Consider the following 14,012-nt stretch of genomic DNA (forward strand, 5'->3'; position numbering starts at 1 on the left):
TGCTGAGGAACATTTAGGCATGCAGGGAGACCAGGAGTCGAACCACCAACTTGCTGGTCAGGAGATGACTGCCGTACCTCGTGAGCCACAGCCACCCCAGTACATACAGTTTCGCCTTCCAACCACATTCACAGTTAACATTTATTGGCTTATTGTTCTAAGGGACACACAAAGCCAGTGGCTGGGAACATCTGTCGAGACTTATCCTCCCAGTGTGTCCCACACCGTTGGCAGTAGTCAGTGGCTTTTCAACCGATTCGACATGTTGAATCAGGGTCAGCCAGTTGGACCTCATCAGTGAGACAGAGACTGTGAAGAAAGTGGTTCAGTAAAGCCCCCTCAGCCCGCCACTGTAGTATCCATGATTTCATCCATTTAGTACAGTTTCTCGTTTTTTGCCTCCACAACCCCCTTTCTTCTTCCACAATCAAAAGACCAAGGGCAGACAACGACAGTGTCATTTGTAACTTCTTATCAGACATATTCTCGATTAGAAGCAGCTATAAACAGCAGCAGTTTTGAACGAGAGGTGCTTTGTTTATAGCTTATACTTCTGCAGTCCAGCTCTTCTTCTTTCACTTACTGAATGGCGAATACAGATACCACCACCTCCTGGTAGGGGGTGTTATTTCTGTCATGCAAGCGCAAAACCTACATTCTCGTTGGCCATTGGCTGTAGTCTGTGCTCTGTGTTCAAGTAACATGTTTTTAATCCAACTGGTCCAGACAAAGCCGACATGAGGCGACCCAGAGGTTGCTGCTAGTTCTTTCATGTCAGCTTGGTGTGTCTCTGCCCTGAGAGTTCAACTTGCAGGATAATAAAGATTAAAACTAGGTTTATCTCCTCAGTGTGCTGCACAGGCCACATGAGTCTTTATTTCATTTTTCTTCTCTATAGCTTTGGATCTTTTATTAATTATTGATAATGTTTGCTCAGTAAGTTGAAACTGTCTCAAGGTCTTTAGGGATTTCCAGTGGGCTTTCATGATGCTGTCAATGATTAAACCCACGAGCTGGCATTTGGTGACTCACTGTGATTTCCTGTCAGCTATAGAGCTGTGAGAGATAAACATCTGGATACAAAAGAAATGCAGCTGGGAACTGATTACAGTGCTGCTGCAAGATGAACACCTAACTCCAATTCATGCCTCATTTTTACTGAAAAAAGCAAATTTTCATTTTAGCAACAAGGTGTGTTTGAGGGTGTTATAGCCTTTGAGTAGAATCTGCAAGATTATGAACAAAGAAAGACATAATATAACAGAGATTAGGGCTGCCTCGGTTAGTAGGTGTAATCAATTATGCTGACTTGGAAAATTCGTCAAGATCAAAATTTTTAACCAACATCTTTTTTGTATTTTTATAAAACTTTTGTCTTCTAAAATGCTTGAATTATTATCATTAAAACAACTGATTTCCTCAGTATCACTACATACTGTAGGTGGTTGCCAATGCCAATAAAATCCACAGAAGAAGAAGAAGATCACTTCGTAATTACTGTGTGCTTACGTCAGTCACTTTTGGCTCCAGTCATTGGTTGCTTCAGTCAACAATACAGTTTTACAGAATCATTGCAGCTTTTGTAGGAAAACGAGAAGTCGTTTGTACACTGTGCAAAGTTTTGTTATCATACCACAGTAGCACTAGGTCTGTGCACGAGCACCTGAAGAGAAAACACCCAAGTGCTGTTCTGGATACTAAAGATCCCGAAAAAAACAAAACCACTACTGTTACCTATTCATGTTTATTAAATTACAGTTAGTAGGGAGAACTTTTTAATATCCTTTCTCCTGCTGCTAAACTCATAATTAAAACCATAAAGTCACCTGTCTGCTACCTTAGAATGTCCACTGAATAAGTGTTAGAGAGAAAATGTTTAGGCTGGGCTTATTCTACAGTGATCAACAGTGCCTGTGTGTGTGTACTGTGTCCGTGCCTTCTTTTGTATAGTCTATGGTTCATGCTTGATGTTTGTTAAAGTAGTTTGGTAAAATAGCCGATAGATTTATTGATAGAAAGTTACTCATTAGTGCCAGCCTATAGAGATAAGGGTTTCTAAGAGGCAAAAGCCATGCACCTCAAAGTGAAAATTAAATTGAAAAAAACATTTTTAGATTATGTACTTTTTTAATGTTCTCTGATGGGTGTGAATATTTGGTACTGGTGATGTTGCCAGTGAAACATGAGAGGCGCAGTACCTGTGTGAAAAAGCACTAAAATAAATCTGTTATATAATTTTAATTCCAGGACTGAAGTTGTTACCTCTTTTGAATCATGGAGCAACAGTGTAAATGTTGAGTTTAGAGGTCTATTTTTTTATTGTGTGGGACCACAAATTGTCTTATTCAAAAAAGAGAGCTGGATCCCCTCCTTTCTAAAATGTGGGACAAACACAGCACACAGCAGTGGCTGGAGCTGTCAATAATTAAACAGGAGTTCAAATGATATAAACAAATCTAGTGAGCATAGTGTTACAGTAGGTAGCTGGGCTAACTCCCTTCCACTTCTTCTGAGGAATAACAGATTTTTTTGGACACTTTGGAACACAAGTTGTTATGGTGAAGTTGTACTAAGCACTGCTTGATGCCTCTAACAGTGGGAAGACTCATGGAGCGGTGCTGTTAAATGTGATCTATTTTCTTCTATTCTCTGTCAAAGAGCAACTGTATATGGGATTTGACTCACCACGGGTGTTGCTGGAGAGACGTTTGCGTTGGCTGGTGGAGGTGTTGTGTGGAAGCAGGGTGTTCTGCTGGTGGTTGCTGTCGATGGGACTCGTGGCAATGATGTTGTCCTTGTATTTGTTCATTAGGGCCAGCTTGGTGTTGTCACTCACTGTGGAGAAGTGGCATATAAATACAAGCACAGGGACATGAAAGCTCAGATTAATAGAAGCACAAACTGAAAGCTTTCCCTCTAAAATGAGATTGCAACCATTTGTGTAAAAAAAAAATAAAAACATGATCCTGGCTGGATGGTTTTAAAACCACAATGCAGCATAAACATAAAGTAATGCTAAGAAAACACATCATAATGTTGTTTACTTGGAGGAAAGTCAAATAGCCAAAATTAAAGCATGAGAAAAGCTGGCATGAAATTAAAACTCATTAAGGGGATATACAGAGAGCATTTCAGTGTCAAAGGATGAAATAATCTGTTTCATTAAGTGATGAAGTTCCACTGAAACAATTAAAAAAGAAAAGGCGGCTGACTAAAGAAACAAACAAGCAAACAAAAACATAAAAGAGAGAAAGAGAAGGAAAAGCCTCTGCTATATTTTGTGTTAATTATAAAATGTTAGCATGCTAACAACATAAATTTCTTTTTAGAATTTATCCAACTGTTTAGTTTCACTTTGCTCTGGTGGATTTTGTTGTTTGTGTTTACTTTTATGACTTTCACTTGTTTCACTTTAATGTAGTATCTTTATTTTATTTCAAACTGAATGTGCTGAACCATAGAGGGTGATGGACAAAAATGTCCAAAGGCTTATTCGAGACAGGGATTTTCTACATTTAAATGGGAGATTCAATGCAACAAAGCAGCTATACTACCAGTTATACTGCATGACTAACATATTGAACCCATGGAAAACAGGCAGCTAGTAATGACATATTATTATTATTTTACTTGCTCATGTGTTGGTAGCTATTCCTAGTGGATTAGTTTACAGTCTTTGTTATTTTAGTCTGGACACCAGTGCTATTTTTGAGTAACCTCTACAGTTGTTTAAACTGTTCAATATTTCATACATGGTCTGCTACCTGTATCATCTATTTCTCTAGCCCTTCAAATTAATCATTTTAAATGCGTAAGTATTCCTATGCTTCCATCACCTGTGGGGGTGAGGCAGGTTGGATTTCATAAAAACACCATAACGAATCTCTGGATAAATCAGTGAATCTGCTGCTAATTTAGAGAGGATACCTGTTTAAAAACTACTCCATACCTCATACAGCGATTCTCATGGGAATGGGATAATCAGTCAACACTCCAGTGTTGTCTTATTCAAAAAAGAGAGCTGGATCTCCAGTGTTGACTGATTATGAAAAATATGTTCTTTAAAACTAATTATTGGCAGGCATCTGAGTCTTTTATTCAAGTGTGAGGAATAAGCTCTTTGAAATAATACCTGCAGTGTTGATCTTTATATCTGTGCTGTCTGCACTGTCGAACAAATGAACAAGTGATTCACTGTTATTTTCTTCCCTCTTTTGAAAAAAAAAAACTGTTTTACAATGGCAAAGCATTCTCAGCCTTCATGTCTGTGAAACTCACACAGCCATAACCCTCTGTTACTGGTTGTACATCCACTCGGATGATTACTTTGCACCTGTATAAGAAACTAACACACATTAACTAAGATTTAGCACAAATATGGACAAATCAAGTAAAAAATTGTCTAGAAGTGGTTTCTCCCTGCTTCAGGGCCTGTTCATTTATTAAACATTAGTACAGTATGAATATTACAGGGAAAACATTCTTCTGTATAATCTACTTGTGTTACTGCTTTAGGTAGGAAAAAGGACCTATGTCCCTGCAATGCCACCAAAAACCGCAAGCCTCCTTGGTTATATATGCCATACGTGTAGATATTACAGCTGAGCTGCCTGACTGCCAAGTCTGTTTCTTACTGTAGTTGCAACATATGATGTAGTGTCACAGACAGAGCAGGAGGGACAGAGGTGGGGTTACCCCTGAGTTTGTTTTGATTCTCACCCACTCTCTAACAATCAAGAGTTTCAAGGCAAAAGTTAGAGGAGCTTTAAAATGTTTGATTTAAAAAATTGTTTTCTTTAGTTTTGTGCTGCTTAATTAAGTTATTGCAACTGTGTTAATGTAATTATACTGTTCCCTGCTTGGAAAATGATTTCTTATATTCTCAAAATTTTCCCAATACTGAAAAATGTAATCTTTTGACACAGGTGCCATCTTATTACTTTGTTTTTATTAAAAATTACACAGCTGAAGTGGAGAGGAACATATGGCTATAAATGAGATAAGTGCAAGCTTCAGCCACACTGTCTAGTTAGTCTGTCATTTTAAATTGCCAAAAGCTTTGTGGATACAGTAAAAGAAGCACTTCGCACCCCTTTGTATCCTAATGTACAAAATATGCATTGTATGCTGTAAGCGTATTAATTAAACAAGCCTTTTGCCTACAAAGTTCTCATCTATATTTTCTGTCAACATTCTGGATCTTAGACTGATAATATATATACTACCAGCCAAACTTTTAGACATACTTTCCCTTTCAATTCAAGTGAAAGTGTTACTGTTACTGTATTAACTGCATAGTGTATGTTAAAGTAGTAGACATCTTTTAAAGTAAACATTTTGGCCAAACTTCACATTTTACTGTCTTAAAATGTTGCTGTGGTGAACCATGTAACTGTTCTCTGTTTGTCTGCATCCAGAAGGCACTAGGTGGGTTTACAGTGCATCTACTGTAGCTGTTTTTTGCCAATTTTCAATTTGCTCATTTAAAAAAAAGAAAGAACAGAAAAAAATCTTCAAAGATTACCAAAAATAATCTGAAATGAAAAATTTGGCATATAAATATCTACAAAATGTGACAAAGTGTAATGGAAGTAGGCATGAATAAATCATGATGTACAGTACATGAAGAATATGGCTTCATTTTGTTCTGAAGCTTCAGCTCCACTGAAGGGATAAAAAAAAAATAGCAGCAGAAATATCAGATCTTTGTGCAGTGTGCACTATGGAAACTGTAAGGTTTATCAAATTAATACAAACAAACATACTGTAAATGCCATATTTACATTATTTTTCACAGGTTGAGCTGGTGCTCTTTTAATTACAATATCTTGATGTACCCTCTCTCCTGCAATAGTGTAATAGCACTGGACACTCAGTGCTACAAGCTGTTTATCTTGATGAACCAACTTGTAGATTATCTGCAATATACAGTACATTTTGATGGAAACCTAGCTACAGGGCAGCGTTAACATTCATTTGGAGTTTTATTTCTGGTACCTTACAGATGTAAACATTATGACCATGTGCAGCACATGCTAAGCTTATGGGAAATAAAATAACTAAACTTGTATGTAGCTTTAGCCATTAAATTAATTTAGAGACAAATACAGAGCACAACAAGCTGACATACACTAACTCTAACATACTGCTAGCAAACAGTTGCCTAATAGCACATCACAGAGCAACATTAGCATTTATTTAGCTGTGTTTGTGACCACCTGATGAATTTAAGTATAATGCTCACTCCCTGGTCTGGTCTGCAAGACCTCAGTAGAAAATTATCACTGCTTTCCCAGATAAAACTCTGATTATTTTTCACTAACTTTGTAAGCTTGCCACTTGGAAGGGCAAGAAGTATAAAGTGGATTCATCTGAGCTGTTTTATGCTGAGTACAGCTACTTACTGCTGGAAATTAGGTTATAAAGTGGTGAGAATGAACCACACATTAAATGCTCCATATAACTAAATTCTAAAAGAGGTTGCTGCTTTCCTTGCGGCCTGTTCATGGTTCCCATTTGTTCCTATGGTTCCCGTGGTTGCTCCATTCTGTAGTCGGTATCCGTAACCATTCTTGGTGATAATGTGGCTGAGGGGGTTCAGCCCTATGTAGAACAGCAGTGGGGACAAAGCATCTCATTGGTAAACACCACACTTGATGTTGACTTGTGAAATTGGCTTGAAGTTGGCCTTTAGGGTTGTTTTCTACATTCTCACTGAGTTCTTGATGAAAGGTCTTATAGTCCTGTTGACATTGTACATTTTAAAGGATTCCAGGATCCACTGACATCAAGGCAAGGAAGCTCCTTACAATGCATGGCGGGTTTCACCCCAAGTCCAGCATCCTACGACTGTACACTAAGCAGAAGGAAGGAGGCCGAGGATTAGTGAGCATCAGAGCCACTATCCAGGATGAAACAAAAAAGATCCATGAATACATCAGGGTGATGCGCCCTTAGTGAATACCTCAGGCAGCAAAAACCAGAGGAACAAGGGAAGGAAGACTAATCCTGGCAGCACAGGAACAGGCTCTAAGTACAAGATCAATAGAGGCAGGGTCTACCATACCAGACAGGACCCCAGGTGCAGGTTGTGCAAAGATGCCCCTGAGACAATCCAGCACATAACAGCAGGGTGCAAGATGCTACCAGGCAGGGCATACATGGAATGCCATGACCAAGTGGCTGGCATAGTGTACAGAAACATCTGTGCCGAGTACAGGCTGGAAGTCCCAAAGTCAAAATGGGATACACCTCCAAAGGTGGTTGAGAATGACCAAGATAAGATCCTGTGGGACAAACTGGTAATGGCCAACCAACCAGACATAGTAGTGATGGACAAACAGAGGAAGAAGGCCGTAGTGATAGATGTAGCAACCCCAAGCGATAGCAACATCAGGAAGAATCAGAATCAGCTTTATTGGCCAGATGTGATGGAAACACAAGGAATTCGACTCGGGGACATCGGCCTCTGGTAGAGGACCTGAGCTTCACAGAAGAATAAGACTGCTCCAAAGTTGGGATTTATTTATTTTTTTAATGTGTGTGTGCATGTTTTATATAGGGTTTTTTTTTTTTTGTCTTTTCTGACCTGAGTGCTTGTGCATCAGTCAACTTACCAGGTGTGAGGTCCATATTATTCTTGTCATTACAACCCTGGAGGGAGTCCAGGGTACGAGTGACTTGGCTGGCAAATTCCTCTCCACCATTCATACACTCTCGCTGCAGATGGTGCCGGAGGTCAGTAATGTCATACTCATATCTGGAGATGAAGTAGATATGAATTACCAGTACATTATCTTGATTTGTCTAAATTAGAATACATATCAATAATGTGCTTGGTGGAGCAGTCAAAGTTTTACTGTATCAAAATGTATGTATAAGGAGTTTTATAGGCTTATGCTTAAAAAGTCATTGGAGACTACTACTTTATAGAAGGAAACAATTCCTTCATTCTGGATATTGAATTTCAAACTATTCTATCCCCTTGTTGCCAGTGCAAAATGTTGAATAGCAAACCACAGCTACTTATAATTCATCACAGCACAAGTTGGTTGTTTTCAGCTGCTTTGGGTTATTTTCAGGTCACATTCATCTCCCAACCACCAAAACCCTGCTTGTACCCATCAAGAATCGGTGTCTCCCGGATGCTGAGGGTGCCGCTGGAGTTTGGCCCCTGACCCCGGGAGTTCCTCAAGCTCTCCCGGGCCTGGCCTCCCATTAGCACTGAGGGGATGTAGTGGATCTCATTAGCAGCCTCAGCACTGGCACTCTTCTGGGGCTGAGGGATGCGACGACGTTTACACCAGCGCCTGCGGGTGTAGAGGATCAGGACGAGGCACAGGATGGACAGCAGAAGGGCAATCATCCCGCCCTGTAGGGAGGAGGGTGGTATTTGGAGCAGAGACAGGGGTGAGGAAAAAATAGCAGAGAGAGAGGGAGGAAGAAGAGTCAGCGAATCCTGCCAAGTAGAATACAGATCAAAGTCAAAGTTATGATGCCAACAGTGCAATTTGAAAAAGGTTGCAGATGCAATATAGTGAATAACACCTACAGTCTTTTTAAATGACAGTAGCTCCAATGCTACTGTGCAACCATTTCACCTTGAAACAAAGTACAGGATCCCAGCTCTTAACTGATATTTAGTAATTTAAGACCATGTGGAATGTGTTCAAGGGCCAGCAGCTACAGCAGCTGCATAAATCCTGTGTAGCTCATCACTTCTGTGATTTGGTCCCTTTATACTAATTGCATCCCCCCTGAAACTACTGAGATCAAAGCCTAAGCCTTTAAAGCAATAGTTCCCATACTGTTTTACAGAAACAGTTTGACAGTTCACTTATTTCCTTTCTTACACTGACATCACACTTCTGTCTGTATGATAACTACTATATGCTGCTACAGTCAGCAGCTGTTGGCTTAGCCTAACGCAGAGTGAAAACAGAAAGAAACAGCCTAAACCTGATGCATGCAGACACAGGTGTCCTATTACCAGTCTTAGCTGTGGTATAACTGCATATTTAACATGGTGACTTTGATATTTGCTTATTTGTTCTGTTTGTATACATTCCTGTAAAGTAACTGTAAATGCTGCCTGATTTTGCAAGAATTTGATCCATACATAGTGTAAACTAAAAATTCTAGTTCTAGTTTTATGGGGGGTTATATGCTAAGCTTTTTAATCCATGACCACCGTAACTTCCTGGACTGGATGCTGGTTGCCTGGCAACCTAATAGTGATTTGATGCATAGAGAGCTAAAAAATAACTCAATCCACAGGTCTGACCCCACTGACATTTTACAGTTCTTTGTCTTAGTGTTTTTCATGCATTACAGGGATGACAACACCAGCTCACACACATAAGATACTGGGAACACCTGTTTCCAAAGTCAGATAACAACATGATAATGAACTGTGTTAGTTATTAGTTATATATACTTTATGCAATGCAATTTTCCCAGATTGGGATTAATAAAGTATTTCTATCTATCTATCTATCTATCTATCTATTGTCTCCTTTGGGATAAATTCAGAGTAGGCTACACATTACTGCAACAAGTGCCACTGATACAGTGCTCAGTGCTTGTACAATAAAATACATTCAAAAATAGTAAAAACCCTTATTAAAAACAAATATTTGTAGTAATCAATAACCGATAGTAATGCACATATACCTCAACAGGATTGCACAGCCACAGGTACAAAACCATTTTGCAAAAAGTCCAAAGGTCCAAGAATTTGAAAGACCACCCCTTTCAGTTTGAACCCAACAGGTTGCCCTACAAAAAGACCAAGTACTCACGTCATACTATTAAGAAGTGATGTTGGCATAAATTAGTTCTTAAACCTATACATTTTACACCATAGGATTCTGTAGCATTTTCCAGAAGGTAATAATTCATATTCTGAATAGAGATTGTGAGACGGGTCACAAAGAATCCTCTTTTTCTGCTTCAGTACACACTGTTCATAAATATGCTGGGGGTTATAGTCATTTTTCTTACCAATCATTTTAAGAGCAGTTTGTGATTATTGTTTTGATTTTAGTTTTACCAAAAGGTTACCAAACCCAGCTGTAATTCCATATCTGATTATTCTCCCCAGAAAGGCCCGATAAAACAAAAGCATGATTTGATTTTAGTCGACACCATAATACCTTAGTCTGCATAAGAAATATAGTCTTTGGTGACATCGAGGACAAAACCTATCAATTTATGTGTCTCAGGTCATGGTACTGTTAACATGAACACCTAGATACTTCTAGGACTAAACCTGTGAAAGTGGCTGGTCATGAATTACTGTGGTCACCAACTGCCTTAGAATCAAAAACCATTTCCTTTTGTGATTTTTTTACATTTAAAATCACAAAACCTCCAAATCTGTCAATAAAACCACAGGCTATATACTGTAGCATTCATTTCCAGATTTTATTTCTTTTGGCTGGTTTATGTTAACTCAGCCTTCCTATAAACTCTACTCACAAATATTTGCAATACGGTTTCTCAGTTCAATAAAGTGCTTGCACCACTATGACAACCAGCATGCCATACTGTAACTGCATATTTAACATGGTTTTTGATATGCTGATTTTGATGTTTAGTGCTTATTTCTTTTGTTTTTATAAATTTGAAAATATAAATATAAAAATTAGGCTCCTGTAAAAGTTGCCTGAATTATTATTTAATAAAATATAATTAAAATATATTTTTAAAAAGACCAAATATTTAACCACATTATCCAAACTTTTGTTTTAGTAAAATAAAACTCAAAGTGAGTGTAATGTCATCACAGGCCTAAGTGTGAAAAAAAAAATCATAAGGAAAACAGCTCGTCACAGCCTGTGCAAATACTGAAGATACTGAAATACTAGTCGACTGTGATTTTAAATATCAGCTCATACATGTCCAGAAAGCACTGATACCAGATGACTGGATCAGGTCACATGGCCACTTTCATTTTACTAATTTTCTCCCTGATTTTAATGAGTTATGAGGGCTTTGGTTTTGAGGGATGGAGCAGCATCCATACCAGCACCTGCGGGTGTAGAGGACTGGGCGCAGGCACAAGATGGACAGATGAAGGACACTGAGCCTGCCCTGAGGACAGGTTAGCAGGGGGGAAAGAGACAGAATCAGACAGAAAGCAGAGGGGAAACAGAGACAGTGAGAGAGAGAGAAAGGAAAAGAGAGCACAAAAAGCAAAGGCATAGTCTGAGACTTTTGCCAAGAAGGAGAATATGGATCAAAGTCGAGGCAAGTCAAAAGCACACATCCCGCAGAAACACAGGAGAGACAGTGATTGTCAGTTTCAGTATCAGACCACATCTCCTTCATGAATAAAAGCAATGAGAGCACTGGGTAGCTTGATTTTATTCATTTCTATTTTAATTCTATTGCTATTTGTATGGTTTCCAAGAGGGGCAGGAAACATGAAATAACATGCAGCCATGAGTAATTTGGCTGCGAACACATAATGATGCATGCACAGCACAGTATGTACAATTTGCCACATCCTCATGCCAAATCTAATACCCAGCTGTGCACTGAAATCAAAATCTGATTCTTTGTGCAATTTGTAAAATATGAACATGTCAAAGTAACAGCACAGAGATGGAAAGACATCAGCAATTTGCACTGGAGACAAATTTAAAAAAATGTTAGACAATTACAAGCACATTTAAAATGACATCATAAGAACCATGTTCTCCCTCTAACCAGATGTATACAGATGTTTCTGGCTGTACTACACTTCACCTGACGCAGTGATCCATAATTTCATTTTTGTTTTATTAATGTCATTATAAATATTCTTAAAACAAAGTTAGTCACATGGAGTTAAGCAGTAGTCCGAACAAACAGTATAATAACAAAGATGATGTCAGAATGTATTTAAAAGAATGACAGAAAAACATTATTTCGAATTAAGCTATGTCAGTTCAGCCAAACAACTAGAGTTACAGAAAGATAAGCAACAATGATGGAAATGAAAGATTGATTTTAATCAGTAATTTACATAAAGTCACTTTTCAAACATATTAGGAGTTCTGAGGATGAATAAAAATAGGGGTTCCAGTGGCTTATTTTAAATTAATTTTAAATTAGGAAAAGTGAGGGTCTATTAGCACAAGTTGTTTACTTAATTGTCAAGGACATTAACAAATGACACCATGATATGGGCCACTTATGCAGAAAATCTGCAGGCACAGTGGTCAGAATGGAGACCAGAGTATTTTGGTTGTAGTGATTAAATTTTCAGCACTTTGAAAGTCACTTTTGAAGTCTCCTGTTCACACTCGCATACTGCACTGAAGATCGCTGGATGTGTAATAAATGCAACAGTATATTAACAGTATGCATTTGTATGGTCTTCAATCATCTCCTAAGATGGAATAAAACTAATTTAAGCTGTGCTTAAGGTGTTAAGATATATGAAAAGGTATTTAATCCTTAAATCTGAATTGATATTTTTGTATTAACAATGGCTGAAATGACTGTATATAATGTAGAACATGTTCACATGTACAAACAAACATGCAGAATATTCACCAAAACTCTGCAGTTTCCCTCAGCTTTAAGTGTTTTTGTGTCTCTGAACTTATTGTTGTTGTATTTGCTTAACCGGTCCCATCAAGCTCGATTCTGCTGCAACAGCCAGGTTTATTTCAGGGAAAAGGCTCTAATAAAGCCACGATATTCTCTCCACCTAGTGTTTTAGCCACAGGTCACCCCGGCCCCTTTTGGTCTGTTTATATGTTTGCCAGTGTATGTGCCTGCAGGAAGGTGCTGCTGATCATGTGGGTGCTGTGGAGAGAGGACGTTGTCAGTGGGGCTGATTGGCAGATATCATCTAGAGGTCGGGTCTTTTGAAGCGCTTCCCCAACCGCTGACCAGTCTCTCCCTGAGTGACGTGCACTGCACTCCAGTTGGCTGTTAGCCCCACCTGATGAGCTCTATCTCCTCCAATCTCAGTCTTACAATGGGAACGAGTGCAGTTTAAAAGCTCCAGGATGCCAATTAAACATCGGGCTTGTAGCATTAGCAGCCCCACCTTTTGTTTATCTTTGTTTTGTAGTGATACTTGATTAAATTCTGTGACTTTTGGATTTCTGTTTCTTATGGTTACATTATTGTTTAAGCTTTAGTTAGCATGCAAATCAGTGGGGGTTTGTACTTCTCAGCAGCTTTGCAGGAATTAACCCTAGCCAACAGTCTTGGGGTCGCAGTTAAGAGACTGAATCACAGTACTACCTGTGTGTCTAAATGTCTACTGTATCTGTATTGATTAAAAACGAGACAGACGACAGAAACAGGGTGTGTTCAAACTCAGATCTCTTTGCTCACTAAGTTAATGCATAACTTTTTAATATATAATACTTTTGTTCTCACAAAAAGAGGTTTAATTTGGTTCTTGCTGTCATTAATGTGGTAAAATAGACAGTAAAGGAACTTTCAAATTTGATAACTGAGCATATACATATGCAGTTTATTATTATTTAATGTTAAAGTATCACCATTGTTACATGAATAAACAAGGATTAGATGTCAAATGTCAAGTACTTTTTGCTTCTCAATCAAATCTACCCCAGTGACAAATGGAATTCAAACCCATCAAGCTGCATTAGCACCCATGCATAAAGGGGGCTAATATAGATAATACAGAAAAAAAAGTTTACTGCCAGGCATTACTTGGAATCAAAGTGAGGACTAAGTGGTATCTTATAGAGCTGATAATTCCAAACCATGCACCAAAGCATGCCAGTGCCCTAGCTCATTAATCCACATAACTAAAGGATGAGGAGGAGGTTATAATGGCACCAGTGCTCTTTATAACTTACACTCCTGTCATGTAAGTCCTGAATGCAAGAGAAAAGACATGGCCTTCTTCTGTCTGAGAGAAGAGGCATGGAATAAGAGCAGAACTATCAATATGTCACTTAGTCTCTGAATGCCAGGCATTAAGACACAGGAAGGCGGAGAGATCAAGACTGTCTGACAGCTACAAGGTAGCAAAAGGA

The 14,012-nt window shown here is 38.6% G+C and overlaps 1 protein-coding gene across 1 annotated transcript in view; it reads right to left on the reverse strand.

Annotated features, from left to right (window-relative positions):
• Positions 1-14,012, reverse strand: part of astn1 (astrotactin 1) — a 448,006-nt gene that overhangs the window by 312,288 nt on the left and 121,706 nt on the right. Inside the window, 3 exon segments of the mRNA XM_020613364.1 lie at positions 2,686-2,835; positions 7,617-7,759; positions 8,121-8,371. Coding sequence (XP_020469020.1) covers positions 2,686-2,835; positions 7,617-7,759; positions 8,121-8,371 — 544 coding nt within the window.

The sequence above is a fragment of the Monopterus albus genome, unplaced genomic scaffold, assembly GCF_001952655.1.
Source record: "Monopterus albus unplaced genomic scaffold, M_albus_1.0 scaffold133.1, whole genome shotgun sequence".
Lineage (NCBI taxonomy): Eukaryota > Metazoa > Chordata > Actinopteri > Synbranchiformes > Synbranchidae > Monopterus > Monopterus albus.